The sequence below is a fragment of the Prionailurus viverrinus genome, chromosome A2 (genome assembly GCF_022837055.1).
Source record: "Prionailurus viverrinus isolate Anna chromosome A2, UM_Priviv_1.0, whole genome shotgun sequence".
In the NCBI taxonomy this organism is placed as follows: Eukaryota; Metazoa; Chordata; class Mammalia; order Carnivora; family Felidae; genus Prionailurus; species Prionailurus viverrinus.
Window position 1 is genome coordinate 7999704 of NC_062562.1, and position 24696 is coordinate 8024399.

General features: G+C 59.3%; 2 protein-coding genes and 1 non-coding gene across 13 annotated transcripts; 1 reads left to right on the top strand and 2 right to left on the bottom strand.

Annotated features, from left to right (window-relative positions):
- The first annotated feature begins 2850 nt into the window (after positions 1–2850).
- BEST2 (bestrophin 2) lies at positions 2851–7191 on the top strand. Its single transcript, XM_047849307.1, has 9 exons — positions 2851–3002; positions 3116–3210; positions 3931–4164; positions 4259–4413; positions 5006–5083; positions 5259–5411; positions 5511–5591; positions 5784–5938; positions 6419–7191. The coding sequence occupies exons 1-9, from the start codon at positions 2851–2853 to the stop codon at positions 6837–6839; spliced, it is 1524 nt and encodes a 507-aa protein (XP_047705263.1). The 3' UTR covers positions 6840–7191.
- A 1425-nt stretch (positions 7192–8616) lies between these two features.
- Positions 8617–19696, bottom strand: HOOK2 (hook microtubule tethering protein 2). 11 transcript variants are annotated; one of them, XM_047841078.1, is made up of 23 exons: positions 19536–19696; positions 18933–19018; positions 18791–18863; positions 17804–17854; positions 17565–17697; positions 17383–17450; positions 16984–17046; positions 16587–16667; positions 16339–16499; positions 16110–16250; positions 14686–14887; positions 14290–14400; positions 14094–14181; positions 13681–13750; positions 12830–12967; positions 12639–12726; positions 12542–12547; positions 12406–12440; positions 9864–9946; positions 9670–9773; positions 9330–9440; positions 9156–9227; positions 8617–9072 (listed from the first exon to the last, which is right to left on the bottom strand). In XM_047841078.1, exons 1-23 carry the CDS (start codon positions 19578–19580, stop codon positions 8923–8925), a joined length of 2160 nt encoding a protein of 719 aa, XP_047697034.1. In that variant the 5' UTR covers positions 19581–19696; the 3' UTR covers positions 8617–8922. The 11 variants fall into 11 exon arrangements, 7 of the variants coding, with proteins under 7 accessions (XP_047697034.1, XP_047697050.1, XP_047697041.1 ...); XM_047841094.1 differs by lacking the exon at positions 12542–12547 and having other exon boundaries at positions 9670–9770; XM_047841085.1 differs by lacking the exon at positions 12542–12547.
- Positions 11839–11913, bottom strand: TRNAR-CCU (transfer RNA arginine (anticodon CCU)). Its single transcript has one exon. It is a non-coding gene; the product is annotated as a tRNA-Arg (tRNA).
- Positions 19697–24696: the final 5000 nt, after the last annotated feature.

A 24696-nucleotide genomic window follows, 5' to 3' on the forward strand; every position in this document is an offset into this window, starting at 1 on the left:
CCCCGGGCTCCAAGTCAAACTGCCTGAGTTCAAATATCCGTCATGCCACGAACGAGCATGTGTCCTCTGAGCCTCAGTTTCCCTATCCGGATGTAGAAATACCAAAAGCACCAATTTCATAGTCCTGCTTGTAAGGACTCCGTGAGACGAAGTAGGTAACGTCTTTGCAACAGCACCAGGCACGTAGCCGCCAGGGAGTGTTTGTTATTCTTTGCTGTTACAAGTATTAAGCATGTGAGCTAGCCTGGGCAACCTGCCCCGGATCCAGCGGGGGTCCAGCAGTCAGAAGTGTGTGGAGACACGTGTGAGCTGGGAGTGGGGGATGAGCACAGGTTGGGGGCTAGCTGTAGTGTGGGTGAGGATGCGTCCTAGGAAGTGGGGGCCTCTGGTCAGGAACCAACCGTCAACTTGAAGCCCGTACCTTCCCCAGGCCCTGAAGCTGGCAACGCCACCCCCTCGCCCCCTTTTACAGGCTGTCCGGCAGCTGGATGGCAGAGATTTGGGTCTGAGGGTGACCAGCCCGGGCCAGTTCCTAATTACCTGGGGCAGGGCAGACATCTGCCAGTCTGGGAACACAGTGTCCCGGCTGGCAAGGCTTCAGGGCGGGGCTGCAACGGGCCATCCACACTCCTAGGGCACATGGTGAATTTGAGGGCCTTCAAGGGTGCCCCTCGGGGTAGGAACCCTTCCACGCTGGACTACGAGTTTGATGTTGGGGATGAGGGCTATTTGTGTCAGGCTGGGAGTACCCCCTTCATAGACGTCTGTGAAGGCGGAACATCTGTCTGCGTCTGTGCAACATTCGGGGACAAGGTTTTGCATCCCTAAGCTTGTGTGTTCATGGCAATACTGAGAGTATCTGAGACCTGGGGTGTGTGTATGGGTGGGGATGCTTATACAATACAGCGAGGGAGCACTGGGGAGAGAGTGTCCTATGCATTGATGTGCAAATGCAGATGAGTTTCACGGCGGGGGTGGGGTGGGGGGTGGGGGGGGGGAGGGGGTTATGGGCCTGACCCCAGCGGGATAGAAGGGTCTGTGGGACTGTTGGGGAGGGGTCTCTGTTGTATGGGTGTGTTTAGGACCCTGTTCTGACCCAGGACTATGTCCCACTATGTCGAGGGCAGGTGTTCCTGTATCTGGCGTGTGAACACGGGTCTGTCTTGGCACAGGAGAGACCGGGAATAAATGTGTGCTACCTCCTGTGTGTGTGTGATTGTGTGTTTGTGAAGGCATTGTGGGGTGTCTGCTTAGCGGTTGTGTGACCTTGCATGTGTCTCTGTTACATGGCGGGGGGGGGGGGATCAGGAGGGAATGCAGAGTCCCAGGTCCCCGCCCATGTGCTCCTGAGTGGCTGTTTGGAGTACCATGTGGGTACCCGAGAGCTGACAGCCGGCTGGGTTAGGGCCCATCTGCCTATATTTGAGTGTTGGGCACGGGTGGAGCTAAGTGTCTTGCGTGACTTTGTAAGTCTTTGTGATAATGTGTACTGACAGCCCTCTGGCTTACCGTGGTCGTGGGAGGCTGTGTTAAACTAAACTCGGGTCTGAGTCTATGGTGTGTGTTTCTATATGCATCTTTGTGACGGTGTGTGATTACAAGTGACTGTGGGATGACACAGCCTCACTGAGCAGTGTGTGTGTGTCTGTCTCTGGAACTGGGAAGGAGACAGGCCCTGCCCCCTCCCCCAGCTTAGGTCCAAGATCCCTTGGACCTGCCAGTGACTGACTGGGAGAGAGACAGGGAGGAGCAAGGGAGGACAGGGCGGATTGCTCCCCCCTGCCCCAGGTCACAAACTGGCTCCGCTTCTCCAAACAAAGTTCTGAGGCTGCAGCCAAGGGGGGGGCGGGCCAGGGAGGGGCTGCCCACGCCCACTCCCCAGCCCCCTCTCCCCAGGGTCTGGCCTCAGCCCCACCTAACGCTGAAGCCTTCCGCCCAGTCTGTCCCTGGCCCCGTTTGTCCCTGCACCCACCACCAGGTGAGAAGGGCGGAGGCCTGGGGGAGCAGAGGACCCGGAGGACAGATGGGTCTCCATTGGCCTCCTCGGGGTGGGGAGTTGAGGGCTCGGAAGGCTGGAGGGGCATGGACAGATGAAAGGTCAAGGTGGGTCCAGAAGAGGGGTGAAGGGGCAGAGCCAGGGCAATTAAGTGGGGAGTGGATAGGCTGGGGGAGCTGTGCAGGGGAGAGACCAGCCTGAGGCAGAGGGCCCAGGGGGACAGGACCTGGGGTCCTGCTGGAAGCTGGAGGATCGGGCTTCCAAGGGCTTCAAAAGGGAGTGCGAGTGTGGAAGATGGGCTGAGACCGGGGGCTGTAGGAGCGTGGAGAGGCGACAGAGGTGGGACCTGAGGGAGGAGGTCCAGGCTGCCCAAGAGCTGGAGTCCTGAGACTCTAGAAACCGAGGTGCCGGAGGCTCGGAGTGGGGAAGGCTGTAGACGGAGCTCAGGTAAGGGCTACGGGATCGCACAGAGGGTTGCTGAGGCTGCGCGGTGGACCCAAGGGTCTTGGGGGTGGAGGATGGAGGCAGAGGGCCCCTGAGGAGTAGACGCAAGGCTCTGGGACCAGTGGTCCCGGGAAGAGAGTCTGCGAGAAGGGGCTTGGGGATGACTGAGGGCTAGGGCAGGTCTGAGCAGGCCTGGGAAGAGCCCAGAAACCTGGACAAGGGACGCAACCCTTGAAGGAGGAGGAGGAGGCTGGGGCGCCTGTAAGAGGGACGCCAAACTGAGCCAGCTGGCACCTCTCTGCCCCTGCCCGCAGCCCCCCGGCCCCCTCCTGGGGCCCCGTTCCTCCGCCCACAGCCTGGGGTCGGGTCCGGCCACCCCTCTCCTCCCGCGCGACCGGCCTGGCGCCGCAATGACCGTCACGTACACAGCCCGCGTGGCGAACGCGCGCTTCGGCGGCTTCTCGAAGTTGTTGCTGCTGTGGCGCGGGAGCATCTACAAACTTCTGTGGCGCGAGCTGCTCTGTTTCCTCGGGCTCTACATGGCGCTGAGTGCCGCCTATCGGTGAGGTGGTCCTGGGGGGGGGGGGGGGTGCCAGCCAGAGGGGACTAGGGAGGGGCCTTGGGTGGTCCCCGGAGGGAGGCTCGCCTGTGACCCCGTGCCCCCCTCCCTCGCAGCTTCGTGCTGACTGAAGAGCAGAAGCGCTACTTCGAGAAGCTCGTCATTTACTGTGACCAGTATGCCAGTCTCATCCCTGTCTCTTTCGTGCTGGGTGCGTTCGCTCCTGAGTTCCCCATTCCCCTAATACTGCGAAACCCATTCCCAGGCCTTTGGGAGACCCCCCTTCCTATTCCTCTGGGGCCCCCCTCTAACCCTTCACACCTCCCCACTTCTGCATCTTTCATGCCAGGTGTGGCCCCAATTCCAGAGACCTTGGATGTCACCTGGTCACAGTAAGCCATTAGAGTTCCGTGTCACCCATAGGCTTATCCCTGGTCATCTCAGGGTCTCCCACCTGTGTCTGCATGAGACTACTGGTGGCTCCCTACATGTCCTGGGCCCTAGGGACCCCCCCCCCAGTGACCCCATATGACTCCATCCTCTCAACTCCAGCCTGGAGGACATTCCTCTGACAAGTCAGTAACTTAACGTGGCCCCAGCCTCCCGTTTTCAGGTCCGCATGCTCCCAACCAAGTGGCTCCCTGTGGCCAGAGCGACGACCTATGTGCCCCTGACAGAGGCATGTGTCCCCACCTCCATACTGAGATCCCAATCCTATGTCCCAGGTGACAATCAAGTGGCCGGGAGGACCCAGCCTGCTCCAGACCCTCTAAACTCAGGGCTAGACCCCCGAGTTCCCAACCCAGGTGGCCCCTCAAGGTCTGGGTGATGAGCCTTCCTGGTGTCTCTGATGCAGACCCCCTATCATCCCTCTTCCCACGACCCGGCTCGAGTATCCCCACTGAGCCCCCCATTCCCGGCTGTCCCGCAGGTTTCTATGTGACGCTGGTGGTGCACCGCTGGTGGAACCAGTACCTATGCATGCCGCTGCCCGACGCGCTCATGTGCGTGGTGGCAGGCACAGTGCACGGCCGCGACGAGCGAGGCCGCCTCTACCGGCGCACGCTCATGCGCTACGCCGGGCTCTCAGCCGTGCTTATCCTGCGCTCGGTCAGCACCGCGGTCTTCAAGCGCTTCCCCACCATAGACCACGTGGTGGAGGCGGGTGAGGCTCCTGCCCGAAGCGGGGGCGGGGCGGGCCGGGGGCGGGGCCAGGACGGGAGGCGGGGCGAGTAACCCCGGACCTCCCCCCGCTCCAGGGTTTATGACCCGCGAGGAGCGCAAGAAGTTCGAAAACTTGAACTCGTCCTACAACAAGTACTGGGTGCCCTGCGTCTGGTTCTCCAACCTGGCTGCGCAGGCCCGGCGCGAGGGCCGCATCCGCGACAACAGCGCCCTTAAACTGCTGCTGGAGGTGGGCCCACCGGGAGGTCACTCATAGAAACTTCCAGGGAAATTGTACCTCCCTGGAATTGTGTCAGATGCCGACCTGCCACGCACCACCCGTGAGGCAGATTCCCAACACCCTTACCAAGCAGCCCCCAGGTGCACACTTATCCATAGGGGGCCGAATCCTAGGCACATAGTGCCCCCTACCGCAGATGTACCCTCACCATTAAATGTCTGTCCCTGGAGGGACGCCTGGGTGGCACAGTGGGTTAATCGTGGACTCGTGATTTCCGCTCAGGTCACGATCTCACAGTTTGTGAGTCTGAGCCCCACGTCGGGCTCTGTGCTGAGAGCGTGGAGCCTGCTTGGCATTCTCTCCCCCCCCCCCCCCCCCGCCCCTCCCCTGCTTGCACTCTCCGTCTCTCAAAATAAATAAACTTCAAGAAAGAAAAAAAGCCTCACAAAAAAGCTAAAAATTTAAATGTTCCCCCTGGAGACCTGAAGCCCCCGCCCACATGCCACCAGGTAATCACTCACCTCCATCCCGAGTACCCACACCTGATCCCCAAGTGTGAGCTCACAATTCAGGCCCTCTCACGACTTGTATCTGCACCCAGGAGCTGACTGTGTTTCGGGGCAAGTGTGGGATGCTCTTTCACTACGACTGGATCAGCGTGCCCCTTGTCTATACCCAGGTAACCCCACCGTGCCTCCGTTTAAATCTGGCATCAGAGGCCCTGACCCACTGGTCTCACAGCGAAACAGGACCAGCTAAGACCCCATGTCAGTGATGTCCCACCCTAGTCCTGGTCTCTCCAAGCCCTCCTGAGACTGGGAGAACCCTGACCTGGTAACCCGCCCCGCCCCCAGGTGGTGACCATCGCTGTGTACAGCTACTTCCTGGCCTGCCTCATCGGTCGCCAGTTCCTGGACCCGGCTCAGGGCTACCAGGGTCACAACCTGGACCTGTGCGTCCCCATCTTCACCCTGCTACAGTTCTTCTTCTATGCCGGCTGGCTCAAGGTGGGGTGGGGTGGGGTGGGGTGGCCCTGAGGGAGGGACTCCCAGGGTGGGACAGGCAGGGTTCTCAGGACTCTGCCTAGCTACCCCCTCCCCCTTCAGGTAGCCGAGCAGCTCATCAATCCTTTCGGTGAGGACGACGATGACTTTGAGACCAACTTTCTGATCGACCGCAACTTCCAGGTAAGACTCGGTTGCGTCCATCCCGCATTCCCACAGGAACCCTGGCCCCACCTTCGCCAAGATTTACCCCGGCCCGGACCCTGAACCGGCCTTCTTTCTTTGGTCACCACAGTCCTAACGCATCCCGGGGGCGGGGGAGAGGGGTCCACCCGGAGGTGCCTGCGCTTTGCCCCCGCATGTCGGCGCCCACAGGTGTCGATGCTGGCCGTGGACGAGATGTACGACGACCTGGCCATGCTGGAGAAGGATTTGTACTGGGACGCAGCCGAGGCTCGAGCCCCCTACACTGCAGCCACCGCGTTCCTGCTGCAACAGCCCTCCTTCCAGGGCTCCACCTTTGATATCACGTGAGCCAGCTGGACGGGTCGGGGGGCCTCTTGGAGGCGGGGCTTATGGCTCTGCGGGGAGGATCTGATCGAAGGGGCTCTGGGGTGCCAGGACAGGGCTAAAGGCTAAGCTTGGAGATTCGGGGCTAAGACCTAAAGTCTGTGAGGACTAGGATGGGGGCAGGAGGCAGGGAATTGGGTCAAGGTCTGGGACCCCGCCACTAATTGGGGGCCGAGCTAAGGGCTAAGGTCTATGAGGACTGGACTGGCGGCCAGAGGCTGGGCCAGAGACGCGGCAGTCACAACTGAGGCTTTAAGACCTAAATTCGAGCTTAGCCAAAGCCAGAGGCTAAAACCAGGCGCTCTGGTACAGGGCCGAGGTCTTTTGGGGATAAGTGCGACGGAGGGGTGGGTGGAGGCAGGAAGAGCAGCGTGCCCGCGTCTCAGCTTTGTCAGTGCAGGAGAGGAGCGAGGTGGCAACGCTGATCCACTGTTCGACAGGCTGGCCAAAGAGGACATGCAGTTCCAAAGGCTGGACGGCGTGGACGCGCCGCTGGGCGAGGCACATGGTGACTTTTTGCAGCGCCTCCTGCCGGTAGGTGCGGGCATGGCCGCAGGAGGCCTGCTGGGCCGGCGCCTGTCCTTGCTGCGCCGCAAGAACAGCTGCGTGTCGGAAACGTCCACGGCCGCCAGCTGCGCGTGCGCAGGCGCCCCCGACGGCGCGGCCCCGGAATGCGGTTGCGGGGACCCGCTGCTCGACACCGGCTTGCGGGAGCCGGAGTCGGAGTTCCCCCCTGGCCCGGAACTGCCCATCCCCGGGCCCGCCGAGCCCTTCACCACTGTGCCTATGCCGGCGCCCCGGGGACCGGCTCCACCCTGGCTGCCCAGCCCCATCGGCGAGGAGGAGGAGAGTCTAGCCTGAGATCCGCAGGCACTGGATCCCCAAGGACAGGGACACAAACCCCGACAGGGCACGCAGGCAGCAGTCTGGGTCTGCGTAAGCCACATGTGGACTCCACCTATCCGACTTCGACGGGTTCCCGCTTCCTGCGCGCCAGTCTTCACCTCTGACCCTAGGTTTCGGAATGCCTCGTGTGGGCCAGGCCCTGGGCCAGCTTATTTGAACAGTTCATCCTTCCCCCCAGTTCTGCTTCCCTCCCTCCCCTGCCTGAGAGGCCCCGATCAGCGTGCCCTGCCTTTATTCTTTCCTTAAAATGGAGATGTGAGTGCCTACCTCATTGAGTTATGGGGATGAAATGAAATGATGGCTTCAAAGTGTTGGTGCATAATAGGTGCTCAATAAAATGTTAGTGGTTTTTGACCAAACATTATTAGCCTGACTTTTCCTGCCAGGTATTAGGCTAAATAAGAGTTGAGAATTCTTCCAGATTCTTTGATCACCCCCTGCCCTCGAAATGCTCCCATCAGTGTCCATGCCTTTACTCATTCATTAATGTACCAGGCAGTCCTAAGACCACAGCCTTCTTGCCACTCCTGTTTTATGATTCCCCAGGCCACCTCTGCCCCAAGTCCCTGCATTCTCAGATATCCCTTCAGAGCCCAGGTCTTAATTCAGTCCCATGCTGATGACCCCTGAATTTAGAACTCCAGTCATGGGGCACCTGGGTGGCTCTATCGGTTGAGTGTCCAACTTCGGCTTAGACCAGGATCTCATGGTTCGAGAGTTTGAGCCCGGTATTGGGCTCTCTGCCGTCAGTGTGGAACCCACTTCTGATCCTGTGTTCCCCTCTCTCTCTCTGCCCCTTCCCCACTCATGCTCTCTCTTTCAAAAATAAACATTAAAAAAGAGCCCTCTTCAACTCTTTCTCTTACTCCCCCCACCCGTCAACCCAGCAGCAAATCCTATCAGCTCCGCCTTCCAACTGTATCCACAATCCAACCATTTCCCATTCTTCTAGGACCCCCTCCTTAGCTAGAGCCCCCAGTGTCACCCACCTACCCACCTGGACCACTGATCTCTCTGCCCTGGTCTCCCAGCTCTGGCCCTAACCCCCACCCCCCAGGCTGTTTCTTCCACAGCAGCCCGAGAGCCTGTGAACACCTAAGTCACGTAATGTCCCTCCTTCCCTTAGACTCCTCCATGGCTCCCATCTCCCTTAGAATAAAAGCTAAAGTCCTCCCTGCCCTCACATCTTTTCCCTTTCCCTCATTCACTCCACACTGGCCTTCTCACCAAGCAAGGCCTCATCTCAGAGCCTCATGCATGTGCTGTTCCCTCTACCTGGGTCATTCTTTCCCAGATACCTATATGGCCCCTCTCTCACCTCCTTTAGGTGTCTACTTAAGTTATCTCACTTCCTTGGTAAGGCCTCTTCTGTGGGACTTCTACTTAAAACCACCACCTCCCAAATCCACATCCTCCATCCCATCACTTCTGTCTGCTGTATTTTTCTCTGCGGCCCTCCTCACATCAAACTTTCCCTTCATCTATTTTGTTTATTGTCTGTCTCCCTTCATTAGAAATGACAGCTTCATAAGGCAGGGACTTTTGTCCGAAGCTTCCTGAAAAACTACCACACCTGCAGTTACACAGACACAAACATGACTCTCACCTCCCCGTGTGTACTATCCGTCACGCGTGCTTTAGGAAGAACACAAGCCAGGCCTTTCTAAAAGCAATGATTTGAGTCCCTGGCCCATCTTCTCTCCCTCCCCTCAGTGCCCAGAGTCCGGCCAGGGCAGATTGAAAATGTTTATTATTTGTCTTCTCAAATATAAAATCACTCTCTCCCCCGGCATCTCATTAACCCCAGGTTGAAAATCAAGGATAAGAATCACATTGCTAAAAAGAACAGGCCTATCCCTGCCTCCTGCCCTATCCTGCACTCTTGCCCCGGCTGAGGGAACAAAGGGCAGAAGTCATGACCTCCAGACTCTCAAGCAGCTGACTGAGGCCTTCCCGATGCTGGGCCTCGTGTGAGGTGAGGGGACCCAGGGGGCGCTGAGCCCTGACTGGCTGGGCAGGGGCAGGATCCTGAGGTCCATCAGTGTTTGTCAGTGGAACGCATGTTCAGGGATGCTAGACGTCCCAGCGGGCCACGGCGAGTGTTGGTGGCCAGCCGCTGCTGTGCCAGAAATGACTGGGCATGGGCAGGTGCCCGCTCCTCCCCAGCTCGCTGCTGCAGAGCCATGCCCTGGAGGGAGGAAGGGGGCACGGTTGGGGTCGAGTGAGCCCACGGCACACCCTAGTACTCCGGCCGTGGGGACGAGCACTCACCATATTGTACCAGGCACTGATGAGCAGCTTTTCTTCCTGCTCCCGCTGGCTTCGACTCTTCTCAAAGTCCATCTGCCAAACAGGCAAGAGTCAAGGGCCCGGATATGCTGGGGGGGGGGGGGGGGGGGGCGGACAGGGTGGGCAGCGACAGCGAGAAGGGATGAGGACACCCACCTCCAGGTGTCGGATGCGGACGTCCCGCTCCCGGAGCTGCGTCCTCAGGGTGTGAAGTTCTGGGGGTGCCCCTCCGGGTGGCCGCTGTTTGGGTTCCAGGGTCTGTATGACCTAGGGGTCGGGGAAGACACAGCCAGGGTGACCTTGGCCTTTCAGGCCCCTGGATGGGTTGGGCCGTGTTCAGGGTGACGGCTCACGGCGGTGGTGCAGGAGTCTGTGATACGATGGGGTGTGACAAGGGCGGAAGTGGAGGGCACAGGGGTGCACGCTGGCGGGGGGCGCGACTCAGTGGGACGCGGCAGCCTCTGCAGGAGGCCCACGGAGCACCCGGTGTCCTCACCGTGCGCGCCTTGTCCACGTAGCGGCGGTACCGCTCCTCCATGGCCCGCAGGTCCGCGTCCTTTTTCTGCAGGCTGTGCTGCAGCTCCTCGATACGCCGGGCTGCTGGGGGGGGGGGGGGGCAAGGTGACCCCTCAGCTCCCGGCCAAGCTTGGCATCCCCCCCCCACCCACGCAGCCGCTGAGGCCCACTCACTGCTGCTGTCAGCGGGGGGCTCCAGCTCCTCAATATACTCTCGCTTCCGCTGCAGCTCCAGATCTGCTTCATGCAGCTTCTGCCTGCGGACGGAGGAAGGGGAGCCGCAGGCTGACCTCCGGGCCCCCTTCCCTCCTCCTGCCGGTGGCCACAGCCTAACCAGCCGGCCAACACGCGCCTGCCCGGCTGCAGAGATCCCTCTGTGTGCCCCACGCCCCGAGCACAGAAGCCGCGTGCCCTGGTCCCACCATCTGCTCAGCCGCTGGAGTCACAACCTTCCCCACCCCCTAGTCCGGTGGCCCCTGGGCCAGCCCCGCCGTGCGTCCACTTCTCTCCGTGCCCCGGCCCGCCTACTGGCACGGGCACCATCACCCCTCGCCGGCCTCTTCTGCACTCAATCTCAATTCCTTTCTCCACCCAGCAGCCAGGGATCTTTCTAGCAGGCAAATGTCTTCCGACCAAAAGAAACGCCGGGTAAAAAACTACAGTTCTGCTGCCTGCCGCAAAAGCCGAAGGATCTGATAACGCCCCCTGCCAGTGAGATCATTATTACTATTATCGTGCACTGGATATGGAACATAGTAGAAAGACCTAATAGAGAAACCTGGGCTATGTCTCAGGTTACCAAGGCATGTGCCCTCTGAGCCACCATTTCCACTTTCGTGATAAATTTGCACACAAGCGAAATGAGGCGTGTGCAAGGTTTTACTCTGCTGCACTGTTGGCAATCGCAGATACCTAGGATGACTTAAACACGTGAGGCCCTTCGCAAAGAAAGGCTACAGGCCAGCCCTTCTGGATTGGAATTTTACAGGTGAATCAAGCCCTAATGTTTCCATATATCCATCCTCTGTAAGGAAATAACTTTTCCCGTGCTCCCGGTGGGCGCAGGCTACACTCCATCCTTGGTGGAACTGAGATGGGTCACAAGTCATTTTCTGGGAGGCCCGATTTCCCCATGGACCCCCAGTTGACAAAGGCAACAAAAACCGATTCATATGGCGACGTTCCCCAGCCGTCTTCTTAAGGAGGAGAAGCCAAGTGCAGACTAGCAGATAGCCCGTTACCTTTCACGTAACTAAGGAATCAGAATAAAAATGTATATTCATATTCATTTGCATGTGCTTAAAAAACTTTGTAAGGATTGTTGTAATCAGCTAATATGAATGGGGGTGGGGTGGAAACTGAGTCAATGGGGGGACTAAGAGGTATACCCCTTCTCTCTATATTGCTCAGTATATAGATCTCTATATATCTATTTTTAATAAAATTTATTTGTTTTAAGAGACAGAGAGAGAGCGAGCAAGCAGGATAGGGGCAGAGAGAGAGGGAGAGAGAATCCCAAGCAGGCTCTGCACTGTCAGTGCAAAGCCCGATGTAGGGCTCGAACTCATGAACTATGAGGTCGTGGCTTGAGCCGAAGTCAGATGCTTAACCAATTGAGCCACCCAGGCACCCTATATTTTGGTTTTTAAGGTATGAATGTAATAGCTACTTAGTTTTTTTTTTTTAATTTTCCAAAGTTTATTTATTTATTTTGAGAGAGAGAGATGCAGAGAGAAAGGGAGAGAGAAAATCCCAAGCAGGCTCTGTGTTGTCAGTGGAGAGCCCAATGTGGGGCTTAATCTCATCATTGTGAGATCATGACCTGAGCCAAAATCGAGTTGGGTGCTTAACCAACTGGGCCACCCAGGCACCCCAAAATATTTTTTTATTAAAAATTTTTTAAATGTTTATTTAATTTTGACACAGAGCATGAGCAGGGGAGGAGCAGAGAGAGAGGGAGACACAGAGACACAGAACCTGAAGCAGGCTCCTGTCTCTGAGCTGTCAGCATAGAGCCGGACACGGGGCTCAAACTCATGAACTGTGAGATGATGACCTGAGCCTAAGTTGCATGTCTAATCCAATGAGCCACCCAGGCGCCCTACCCCCAAACAGTTTTTAAGTTTACTTTAATTTTTACTAATCTCTGCACTCAATGTGGGGCTCGAACCCATGACCCTGAGATCAGGAGTCACATGCTCTACCAACTGAGCCAGTCAGGAGCCCCCAGTTTAGTTTCTTTTTTTTTTTCTTTTTATGAAAAAAGGGGGCACCTGGGTGACTCAGTCGGTTGAGCGCCCAACTTCGCTCAGGTCATGATCTCACAGTTCGTGAGTTCGAGCCCCACGTCGGGCTCTGTGCTGACAGCTCAGAGCCTGGAGCCTGCTTCGGATTCTGTGCCTCCCTCTCTCTCTGCCCTTCCCCTGCTCATTCTCTGTCTCTCTCTCTCTCAAAATAAATAAACATTAAAATAAAATGAAATGAAAAAGTAAAAGGCAACTGTCATTTGGTCATGCTACCTTACTGAAACTCCCTCCATGGCTCCCCATTGTTCCCCCGAAACAGTTCTTACTCCTTCCCTTGGCTCATGAGACCCTACTTGATCTGAACCTTCTATGTTTTGGCTTACTGCTTCTCCTCAATAAGACACCCAGTGTCCCCCGCACCTGTGCCCCAGACTTTCCTCCCACCCGAGTGCCCTCCCTCTGGGACTCACAGATGCTCCTCCAGCTTCCTCTTCAGTAGGGTGGACTGGGGGAGAGAACAGGCACTGGGTGAATGGGGGGTCCAGGCGTCCCAACTCCATCTTGGGGTGAGGGTAGAGGGTGCCACCCTGGGCCCACGGTACTTACGATGGACTGCAGGGGGCATCGAGCAGCAGGGAGGAGAGAGAGGAGGGTTACTGGGGGGCACGAGGGAGGGCCAGGCAGGGAGGAGGTGGGCACTCACATCCTCCGTCTTGCCCCCCTGCTCTTGCAAGGCCTTCTGTAAGTCCTCCACCTGGGCCCGCAGCTCCAACAGCTGCTGCTGGTTCAGCCTGCAGGAGTGCGGGGCCGCTCAGTGCCTGCGCCCGCCCTCCGCCCCGCACCCCACGCCCCCTCCACGCGGACCCCCCCCCCCCCCCCCCCACGGGTCCTCACCGCAGCTGCGTCTCCAGCCCGTGGCGCGCGCGGTTGGCCTCCTCCAGGTGGCGCTGCAGCTCCTCCTGCCGCTCCCGGTAGGCCGCCTCCTGCTGGCACAGCTGCTTGTTCTCCAGCTGAAGCCGCAGGAGCGTCTCCCTGCCGACCGGGGAGTGAGCAGGGCTGGAGACAGGTCAGCTCGCAGGCCTGCCGGGGCTCTGGCGGGGAGACTGGGCGGACAGGGCTAGCAGAGGGACAGAGCCCCGGGGAAGAGCCCCGTTAGATCCTAGGGAAGGGTCAGAGTACTGGGGACCCGGCCTAGGCGTGGGTGGGCAGAGCGCTGGGGAACCAAAATGGGCGGGGTTTTGAGCTGGGCCTGGGGGTGGAGCCAGGCGAGGGCGGGGCTACAGGAGCAGGTTAGAACCTTCCTAAAAGCAAGACTGCGGGGAAAGCAAGACGCAGAAAGGGGAAGAACTGGGGTGGGGGAGTTCATCGGGGCAGGACAGAGGGCACTGCACCTAACAGGGTCTACACTGAGGACAGGGCTATGCCCTGGGGGCAGAGTCCGACGGTGAGCGGGGCTCAGGGTAGGATTTTTTGTTCGGTGGGTGGAGCCAGATGGGTTGGACCTAATTTGTGCAGTGAGAATGGATCCCGGAGAGGCAAGCTGGGGCTAGAGGGCTTGCCTCTAGGCAATAGGGCTAGAGCTCCTGCCAAATAAGGGCAGAATTAGGAGTGAGTGGGCCTAGGAGCCAGGGGAGGACTTTGGGAACCCAACACAGCAGGCCAGGCTAGTAGTAGGTGCCTGCACTGGGGGCGGAGCTGAGGGTGAGCTCTGGGTGCAGCTAGACCTCGGAGCGACCCCAGGATACCTCAGCTCCGCAGGTAGGATCTCTGCTGCCAAGTTTTCCACAGCTGGTGAGGTGGGATCCAGAGAAGGGTCTGGAGAGTGTGAGAAATGTCTTCAGGTTGCTGCACAGCTCCTGCCCCCATCCCTAGGGTTCACTTTCCAAGAGTCATCTTTGAGGACTCAAGTTCGACCAAAAGACTGGGTTAACATAAGCCTCTCACCCCTCAACCTGACAGCGGGCGGTGATGCTTGCCCCGAGTTTGCCCTGATCCCCGGGGACGGCCCCTGCCATTTCTTTCCGTTCTAGCCTGTCTCCGAGGTGGCCTAGATCTGCCCCCGGCCTGGACAAGGCCTGGGACGCCTTTTCTGTCTGCCCTAACGGCACCTTAGGCTACCCGTGCCCCAGGCCCTTAGGATGACAGGCCTCCAACTCACCGGCCTGGGTCAGTCCCCGAGGCTGCAGCTGGGCGCAGCGCAGTTCCTCATTGGCCTCCCGCAGGGAGTCCCGCTCTGCCAGCAGCCGCTGGAGGGACGGGGTGCAAGACACCACTTGAGGCAGGGTTGGCTTCCTGGGGATTGGGCTATGCCAAGATGGACAGGGTGGGGCTTGGACGCGGGACTTCAGCCTCACCTCCTTCTCCTTTGTCACCAACTCATACTTTTCTTCCAGGTTTCGACACTCGAATAGCCACTTCTCGGCCTTCATGGCCTCCTCCTGTCGCTGGCCCTGAAGTTCCTGAACCTGAACACCGAGGAGGGGTGAGAAAGCGGGGTTTGGAGGAGGGGCAGGGACTGAATACAAGGTGAAGGCATCGGGCCCGCGGGACCAGACCCAGAGAACTTGGAGGGGCGGGGCTTACAAGCCTAGGGAGGAGCTGGGCTGCCTGAAGGGCGTTACCTACATATAAACGACGGGGGAGGCTAGGGGCTCAGCACCACGCTGAGGGCCCACCAAAGCGAAAGGGGCGAGGGGTCCAGCGGCCTAGAGCACCACGCCCTCCGGGCTCTGCCCTGATCCCTGCCGCACCTGTCGTCGCTGTGCCTCGAGCTGGGCACGCAGTGAGCCGGCCCGGCGTAGCTCGTCCTCCAGCTGCCGCGTGCGCTCGGCATGGCCCGCGTTACGCTCCTCCAGCTGCCGCACCTGCCGCCTCAGCTCCCGCAGCTCACCCAGGCGGCGCCGGCAGCTGCTCAGCGTGGCCTCCAGCTGCCCGGCACGCTCAGAGGACTGCCTGGGGGAGGAGGCAAGTCGGGAGAGGAGGCCTGGGTCTGCGGTCAAGGTTCAGCTTGGATCTGAGGACCACCCCCTGGGTAGGGGAAGGTGTCATGTCACCTGGGGATGTAGGGGTTCAAGGTGGTGGATCATGAGGGTCAGGAGCCAGCCAGGGCCTGGTGGGTTTTTTTTGGGGGGGAGGAGTCTTTAGGGGGCGCAGAGGGAGCCCTAAGTATCAATTGTTGGCCCAGGGTCATAATCAGGGTTCCTCAGGGGCGGGAGTGAATAGAATGACTGAGGCGTTACAGGGGGAATGATGGGGCCCAGAGGCTCTGAGGAACCCTCAAGGACACTTTGAGGTTACGAGGTGGCTATGGGATCAAATGAAGGCACGGTGAGGTCCTTCAGGGCAGAGCGCTATGTGGTCCTTTAAGATGCAGCAGGGATTCTCTAGACACTCTAACATTACAAGGGTGCTGGGGGTCACAGGAGAGCCTTTAGAGGTTACAGAAGACACAGTGAAGTCGAGGGAGTGGGTGTTGGGGGGACCCACCAAGTGCTTTGGGATTGCAGGCGTGCTGTGGAGTCACGGGAAGGAAATGTCCTATCATGAGGGGGCACAGATGGGTGAAGAAGGGGGTGGCAATGTTATCGCATTTGGGGTCCTGGAGGGCACAACGGGATCCTGGGGCGTGATGGCCCCTGGCCAGCACTGGAGCGGGGGCGGGGGGCTGGTAGCTGGGGTCATGGGTATGCTACAATGTCTGGGGAATATAACGTGGGCTCAAAAGGGCACACTATGAGGTTCTGGGGGGCACCACAGAAGCAGGGATCTTGGTGGCACCCAGAGGACATGGTGGAGTCCAGGATGGTGCGGTGGGGTTCAAGAGCTGGGCCTGGGGGTGGAGCCAGGCGAGGGCGGGGCTACAGGAGCAGGTTAGAACCTTCCTAAAAGCAAGACTGCGGGAAAGCAAGATGCAGAAAGGGCAAGAACTGGGGTGGGGGAGTTCATCCTTTATGAATGTTCTAACCTGCTCCTGCGGCCTTGCCCTTGCCTGGTTTCCCCCCACCCCACCCCCCCAGGCCCAGCTCAAAACTCCGCCCACTGCACCATCACTGTGGAGTCTAGGGGACACTGGGAGGGGTCACCGGGCATTTGGGGGGTTTTGAGGTACTATGGCATCAGAGGGACGCTGCGGCAACGACAGTAGGCAGGGGGGACCCAGGGACCCACCACTCACCGCAGCTCGTCCATCTCATCCTTCAGGGCCTGCGCCTCCTGGGCCAGACTGGTCAGTGCCTGGTTCCGCTGCTGCAGCTCAGAGACCTCCCGCTCCAGCTCGGCACAGTGCAGACGCTCATCTTCCCTGCCGTTCTCCAGCCTGGAGGGGTAGGGAAGGAAGGGGCACTCGAGGGGGCTGGGCCCACGCCAATCCCCTGGCCTGGGGCCCAAACCCCGGCTCGCCGCACCTGAAGTTCTCCTCCTGCAGCTGCTCCAGCTGGGACTGCAGCAGCAACAGCTTCTTAGCAGTGAGGCCAGTGGCACCCTCACCCTCTGGCCGGCCCACCCGTTCCCGAAGCACCGCGTTCTCCTGTGCCAGGCTCTGCTTCTCCTCGGACAGGAGCACCAGCTGCCAGCAGGAGGCGCAGATGAGCTGGAGTTTGGAAGGGAAGGAGGCAAGCAACCCGCGCTCCCTCTCCACCAGCCTCAACCTCACCTGCCGCTCCAGGTCCAGACAGTGCTGCCGCAGCTCATCCCCCTCATCGGCCTCCTCACTCAGGAAGTAGTACCTTCGGGACTGGGGAGGGGCGGGGGGGGGGGGAGCGGGGAGGGGCAAGGAAGTTAGGAGTCCATGGGAGGAGACTGGGGGAAGGGAGGCTGGCGTCTCTAGTGGCAGAAAGGAGCCAAGAAACTCTCAAGATCCAAGGGAGGGCTTGGACCCCAGGGGACTCAAGGAAAGGTGATGTGGGGACACTGGTGACCTGGCGAGGGAACAGGCTAGGACCCTGAGGGATCGAGGTGGTTTACACACGTAAGGACAAGTTCCTCCTCCTTAGGCAGCCCTGAGAATCAGTGATGGATTTGGGCCTTTAACAAGGTCCCCCGCCTCTTACCTGGTTATCAAAATTCCCATATGTTTCTGGTGACAGGGAGTCGGGGGTGTCTTTGGTCATCAGCTGGAGCAAAGTGGGAGGACAGTGAGATGAGCTGGGCCCCTCTGAGTGTGGCCTTTAAAGCTTCTACAATCCAGCCTCCGGACCTCTCAATCCTCCTGCGCCCAAAGCCAGTTCTCCCCAATAACCCCAATCTAGAGCCTGCCCTCCCGCAGTGTATCCAGCAGGGAGGCTGGGTCCTTTGAGGGTGCTAAATGGTGACTTCGAGCTGGCAGACACCTGAGACAGGGGCATCTGGCCAACTGAGTTCCAGGAAGAGCCCAGAACTTACCAGGGCAGAGCCCATGCCCCGTTGCCTCTGCCCTGAAGCTCCTTGCCACATTGGGCACCCCCACTTACCTCCTGGATGGCTTCCATCACCACATGCTGAACTGATTCCTCCAGCGTCATGATTCTCTGGATGTGCTCTGGGGATCAAGGTGGGGAAGACTGAAACGTGGGGGTACGGGATGAGGAGGATTTTCTCAGGTTTTCCCCTGGGGATCCTCTAACCGCCCGCCCCCCCCCCCCCCACCCTGTACCCTGCTTTTTCTCGCAGCTGATGGCACAGCCAAGCACCAGCTGAAGCAGCTTGCCAAGCTCTTCTGGGTCAGAGAACTCGCCAATGAGGCTCACGTCTGGAAGGTGCTGCTCCAAAACAGGATGCCCCAGGACCTGAGGACAGGGGGGTAGGGGTGCGAATAGGGGGCATGGGGGCTCACCGACACCCATCTCCTCCCAACCCAACCCCAGCTCCTAAATTCTGTTTATGGTTACTCACATCCTGGGAGTACTCCAATAGGCTCTGTAAGATTGTCTTCAGATTGCTAACCTAGGGAGGTGCAAGGAGTTGTGTCCAGGGTCCCAGAGCCCCCCAGAAGGAGCCGAGCAGCCCCCACTCTGAATCTGTCGGCCCCAGCCTTTTTTTTCTCTGCCTCACTTCCCAATTCCTGGTCATTTCATCCCTGTTTGGTACCATCCTCTGTCCTCCCTCCTAGGGGCGACCTGTCTAGTTGCCTGCCTTTCTTGTTCACATGTCCCCAGAATCCAATCACGTCTCACCACCTGCCCTGCCACCTTCTGGCCCTAGCCATTTTCATCTCTCACTTGGATTATTGCGCCAACCGGGTCTCCATTTCCACTCTCGCTGCCTACTCTGCATTCCTCTCCAAGCAGCCAGGGGGAGCTTTGTTAAATCCCAAGGTTGTCTTTCCTCTCCGCTAAAATCCTTCCTTGACTTTGCGTAGCACTTAAAATAGAATCCATCTCCCTGCCCCAGCCTGCCCCGCTCCTGATGACCTCATCCACCATTTCTGCCCCCCTTGTTTTCTATTCTGACCTCCCTGCCTTTCCTCGATACACCAGGCTTCTTCCCAACCTTGCACTGGCTGTTCCCGGTGCCTGCAACCCTGTTCCTCCAAATTTCACATGGAGATCAGCCCATCGGGGACAACCACCCACCCAGTTGCCCTCTCTCACGGCCCAGCTTTTATGGTCTTCATAGAACTTATTGCCACTGGAAGTTTATGTTCGTGTGTGCAGGTTTTTGTCTGTGTCATTCCTTGCGGCACACCCAGGCCTGCTCCATAGGAGCATGAAAGAAGAGAGTTGGCTGGTCACCAGACATCTGTCTCTCTTCCTGGCCAAGTTGTCTGTGCATCACCCAGGACGTGTGTCTGGCTGACCCATCACCCAGGACATGTCTAGCTTAGCCTTCCCTGATGATCTCTTCACCCGTCTGTCCCCCAGTCATGAGTCCACCTGTCACCTTCAGCCTCCAGTTGGGACCCGGGTCCTCTGAGATGCCCTGGAGCCACGTCTCGTTGAACCAGGAAGGATCTCTGGGGGCGAGAAGGTGGGATGAGCTGCTGGGGGACCCTTTCGGGACCCTCCCCCTCAGCCCCACTCACATCTGGTTCAGCACATAGGCTATGGCGAGGCCACTGCTCAGGTCCTGGGGGCTGGTACAGGGGGACGGGACATGGAACGTCTGCAACTGGGGAGGAAGAGGAAAGGGCAATGGGCAGTTAGGGCCTGGGAAAAATCGAACCACTCCTCTTTCGCTGACTTTCCCGGTCAGCGGGAACCTCACACGGTTGGCGGGGACTGCTCTATGGTTTTCGCAAACCAGCTCCGCGGAGGAGTGGCCACAGCTCACCTGGGACTGGAGGGGGCGTGGCCTCACTTCACTTCTGGTCAACAAACCCCGCGCCACCCGGCCAGGGCAGAACCACGAGTCACCTGGTCCCCACAGGCCCCACGTGACCAGGCCAGCTCACCTGTGCCCTCACCCACGTGACCCAGCCGCGAAGGGGCGGGGCCTCACCTGTTCTTTCCACGCAGACCTGCCACGTGACAGGGGCGGGTGCTCAGGCCAGAGTCCAACCGCCCTGCAGGCCGAAGGCCCTTTCCTCCTCCCAGCCCCAGAACAGAAGGGTAGAACGAACCAAGGCCAGGGCTGCCAGGCGAGAAGAGCGGGCGCATACCTGGCCCTGGCCCCGCCCCCGACCTACCCAGGTGAGCAGAGACCCGCATAGCTCGGCCTTGTCCACGCTCATGGCTCCCAATCGGATTCGACCTCGGCCGCGGAGCCCCGCCACCGCAGCCGCCTTCTGATCCGCCACCAGCGAGCACCCGCAGCCCCGACCTCCCGCTCGGCCTAGAGCGCCGCCCCGCCCCGCCCCCTAGGCGCAGGCCCCGCCCTAGACACGTGGTCTCCACCCCGCGCCCGATCATACCTCCAGTTCCGCCATCTTGGATCCGGGCAGCACTTGGGCACCCGCCCTGCCGCTAGGGGTCAGTCTGGGCCAAGCTTGCATATGCCTAGCGCAGACCCGCTACCCCTCCTCCTTGGCTCTTTTTGGCGGGGGGAGGGTAGCGGAGACCTCAGGATAATTCCTCAGCTTGTGAGGCGGAGCTATCCCACCCTGTTATACGGGCTTTTTCACGTCCTCTCTCTTCAGCTGGAAGAAATTCTGGCCCCTAACCACCTTATGATCGGAGCCTTTATTTGCGCCGGGAAGGGGCAGGCCGTAACACATTCTATGAACTTCGAGGAGAGCTCCTAAAGGGGTCTTCCCAAGTCACCACTTGGGAGTCTTGCCTGAGGGGTAAACGGGACACGAGCGTGATCCTAGGTCGAGGGCAGGATGAATCAGCTGGACTCAGGTCTTGGGTGAGGTATAGACACACTTGCCCAGTCTGGATCCACTTCCACAGAGTTTCTCCTGCACCACCCTCCCCAGCCCCGAACCCCTTAGGTCCTCCGGCTTCAGATCGCAGGACCTGGCCTCCCTGGTGCCCCAGGGCCACCAGGGGGCGCGCAGACTGCAGGAACGCAGCCTGCGGGGAAGCAACGTGCCTTTTCTGAGACCCCGCCTTGGCGGTGGAGGGGGCTCAAAGGAAAGCGATAACAATAGTATTTAATAAAATCGCAGTCACCATTTATTGAGTGTCTACAGTGTGCAGCCGCTGCGCTAAGCGATTTAAATACATAGGCGGCTGAAATCTCCCCACGACTCTAGGTGGCAAGAGCTGTTTCAATTCCTGGTCGCAGGAGAGTTAACAGAGGTTCTAAGTGGCTTTGGGAGGGTGGGGGGTGGGGGTAGTCCTGGCCCGCAGCCTTTGGCGCCAGAGTACCCCCGGCAGCTCCTCTCCCACGAGGCGGGCAAGGTAATGACCAGTAATTAGAGGTTATTAGCTGTACCTGGGGGGAAGGGCGGGCTCTGCTTTGGGGGTGGGTCTAGGTCTGAGGGGAGGGGCGCTGCTCTCTCCAGCCCAGAGTTTGGCACCCGCGACCCTGTCCTGGAGCGGGTTGATCAGGATGACAGGAGCCGCCACGCCGCGTCACAGCAGCCCAGTCACTGTACCATCAGATACCCAGTTACAGCCCACTCAGAAGCGCGGCCGCACGCACGCGAGGGCCTCCCGGGCCCGTCTACACCCCCATATCTCCTTCCCGCGTTGTTTTCGGCCTCCAACCCCTGGGAGCGGGGTGAGAGGGAGGAGGGAAGGGGACAAGGGCCGGCAGTGCCGGCTTCCGGACTGGGCTGCCTTCCGGCGGGCGTGGGAACAACTGCCGCTGGCTCCCCCTTCCCGCACCCACCGGAGGAAAGGGTGCTGCCAGTAGGGGGAAATGGGGCCACGCTGCTCCCAGGTAAAAGTGGACGATGGCCGGGAACTACGTCTATTACAAGGATGGGGTGCTAGGAATATTTGTGGGAGGGCCTGGTTGCCCAACGTTGGGAGACATGCTGTGGCCGCCAAATATTTGGTGTGGGGTACCCAGTATTTGCAAAAGCCGCAGGGATCTTGATGTATAAGAAAAATGTGGGAAACCAGATACTTGGGGCATGGACTGGAATTGTCCTAATGTGATTATGGGCTTTCTAGATGTTCAATGACCCGAGTCCCCAGATTTTAGGAAAGGTCTGGGTGCCTCGATTTGGGAGAGGATCCATTAACTCTCCATTTGGGCCGGAAGGGATTCTTATGTTTGTGGGGAAAGGAAGCTCCCATGTTGGCAGGGAAGAGCAGCAATCTCTATCACGGGATGTAAGGAATCCCACTGTTGGGGGGATCCGGGTACCTTCAATTCAATGAAAGGGGTCACAAGCCCTCGTTTCCGGACAGGAAACCTATTTTGGCGGAAAGATGCGAACCTCCATTTTTGGTGGAGGGAGCCCTCAAATTTGGGGGATGGTCCAGAGGCCTCCATTAGTAGGGACAGAGAGTGTGGGTGGGGGCCGGCAGCCCCCAGCTGGTTTGGAGACCCCACCCCCTCCTGCCTGTTTCCAGGAACAGCTGGGCCCAGCCTGGGTTGTACTGCTGGGAAGCCGGTGACTCAGCCCCTCCCTGCGGCCACAGCTGGACCCCGGCCCGTCCCCTCCAGCTTTCACATCTGGGCAGAGACCCACAGTCATGAGGGCTAGGACGGGGACCCTGGGTGCACACAATTGGGAGAATGATGCCCTTTCCCCAGGGCTGACCACAGCTGCTGGGTGGACACCATGCTCCATACGAGGAGGGACCCTGGCAGGCCTTTTGCACCAAAGACTGACATTTGGCCGGGAACTCCCATCCTGTCCTCCTCCTTGTGTGTGTGTGTGTGTGTGTGTGTGTGTGTGTGTGTGTGTGTGTGTCTGAGTCCATGTGAAGTGTGTGTGTGTGTGTGTGTCTGAGTCCATGTGAAGTGTGCTCATATTTATGTAGGTGTGAGATGGTGGGTCTGTGATTGTGGGTCTGCATCCACTTGTGTCTTGGGGCTCTAGGAATTTATGCAACAGACTATCTAGGATTTGATGGGAGTGGGGAAGCTGATGGGCACTGGGGCACAATGCTTCTCTATATGTGACCTTGCTTTGTGTCTATATTCCTGTGTCATTTTTTTTGGTATGAGAAGTGAATGTGTGACAATCAGTACTTCAGTGTGGCTTTAGATTGTGTTTCTGTGTGACCATGTCCTTTCTCTCCATCACGTGGCTTTCTGTGACAGCATGACCCTGGCATGTATATCCTTGATTTTTCCACACCCCCCCTGACAATCTGAGTGTCCCTGTGTGTGGCCTTGTGGGTTTGTCTGACTCTGACTTGTGTGCCCTATTTGTGATGACCGTGAGACAGCATGGCTGTTGTTTCTGTCCCCACCATGTGTCTCTGTGCCTCTACAATCTCTGTGTGATAAGGCATAGCCGTGTTGCAACTGGAGTCCTGATGTCCAAGACTTTGTATCTGTGGCTTACTTTGTCTTGATGGTGATGGTATGACCTTATCAGAGTATACCTATATATGCCACCTCTGTATGGAGATGGCCTTGTCTGTCTCCGTAAACAAAGAATGACAGGTGACCCTGTCCGCTTCTGCTGCGGGGTTTGGCTATACTACTGAACGCTTGTGCCGTTGTAGGGCAGGTGTATCCTGTGTCCGTGTGACACTGTGGGTCATCAGAGAGTTTGTGACCTTGTGTGTGTGTGTGTGTGGGGGGGGGTGTCAAAGTCACACGGGACACCACGTCCAGCGGAGGCGGAGATGTGCGCAGTGGGCATCTGACGCCCCACCTCCCACTGCTCTATGCCTGGAAGGGCCCCTCCCGGCACTGCGGGGGCGCGTGCGTCGTGCGTGACGTGAGACACGACGGGGATCGCTGCATGCGTGGAGCCCGACGCGGTCGTGCGTGCGAGCGCGGGGCGGGGGATGGGCTAGCTGCGTGCGCGTGTGCGTGGGCGGCCACGGGGGCTGGCCACGCGGGGCAAAGCCCCGCCCCCCCCCGGGGCTTTGGGCGCGGGTGAAACCCGGGAGGGGGCCGCCGTTAACCCCTTCCTGGCGGACCTGAAACTAGTGGCCCCTCGACAGAGCGCGCGGGGGCTTCCCCGGCGCACCGGGGCCGTCCCTGCCGAGAGAGGAACTCCCCCCTTTGGAGCTGGGAGGACCACCCCCCAGTTACCATGGGAACCGGAGCTTCCCGCGCGGCCGGGCGCTTGCTTCCTCCCCCCGCCCCCCAGCCTCCCCCCCAACCTCCTGCTCTTTCTGCAGCTCCGTAGTCCTTCGGCAATGCGCTTCCCGCCCCTGGTCTCTGGGGAAGGGGGCTGGGGTCAGCGAGGCTGGAGCATGCGTGACTCAGGCCAGCGCGGGGTCCCTTGGCCGCAACCGACCTTGCTCCCCCATCCCCGCCCACGTGACTCACCCTTCGCGGCTTTCCCCGAGTGTGAGTCAGGCCCCTGGGGAGGGGGCTCCGGGCTCTGAGACCCCCTCCAGGCCGTGGGGGCTGAGAACCAAGTTCTAGGGGGCCCTGGGCTGGGCGGCGGGGGATGGGGGCAGATGGTGTCTTCTTAGCCAGACCTCGCCAAGGTCGCTAGAGGTGCCTCCCCCCACCCCCCAAGCCTCCGGGAACCCAGCTCCCACCCCTCCCCCCCCCCCCCCCCAGCCCACAGGAAGTTTTGGCAGAGCCCATCGTGGCGACGAAACGGTTAAAGCCGTTTTCTTATTCATTTCAAACAGGGGCCCCTTTTGACTCAGAGCTAGCCGGGCGCCCCCTTGAGCCAGGCCTCACGGGCCCTGGGGTTACACTCCACCCTACATGTACCATTTTTAGAGAAGGGAAGGAAGGCGGTTGATGAGCTGGCTTGGGGGGGGGGGGGGGGTCTTGAGTAGCATTCAGAACTGGGTTCAAATGCTGCCTCTGTGGTCATTACTGCCTCGGTCTCAGTTTCCCTATCTGAAAATGGGGGATAATTATACCTGGCCCATTGTGTTGTTGTGGGAATTAGGTGAATAATAGAGGGGACGCTTTGCATCCTGAGCTGGTCAAAGGAGTAGGAGGAGGCCTGGCAGGCAGAGGAGGGCCGAGGTTCCTCCTGTCTCTCAGGCCTGGGTGTCAAGGTGCCCAGCAGAAGCCAGTCCTTGCGGGGCGGGCTGTGCCCCACCCAGGCACGCTGAGGCCATGGGGTTCATCCCGTCCGTCCACCCCCTGCCCCAGGCGGGCACCCAGGAAGTGAGAGGCGGGGCAGGAATGAGGCGGAACCTGTTGGGCCCGTTGCCTCCCCACCTCCCACCCTCATTCCGGGGCCCTGACAGGCCACCCCCCACCCCACGCTGCAACCCCACCCCCGCTGCCCTGGACGCCTGGGTCCTGACCCAAGGGTGGCCAGAGGGAGGGATGTCGGCGGAGACAGCGTC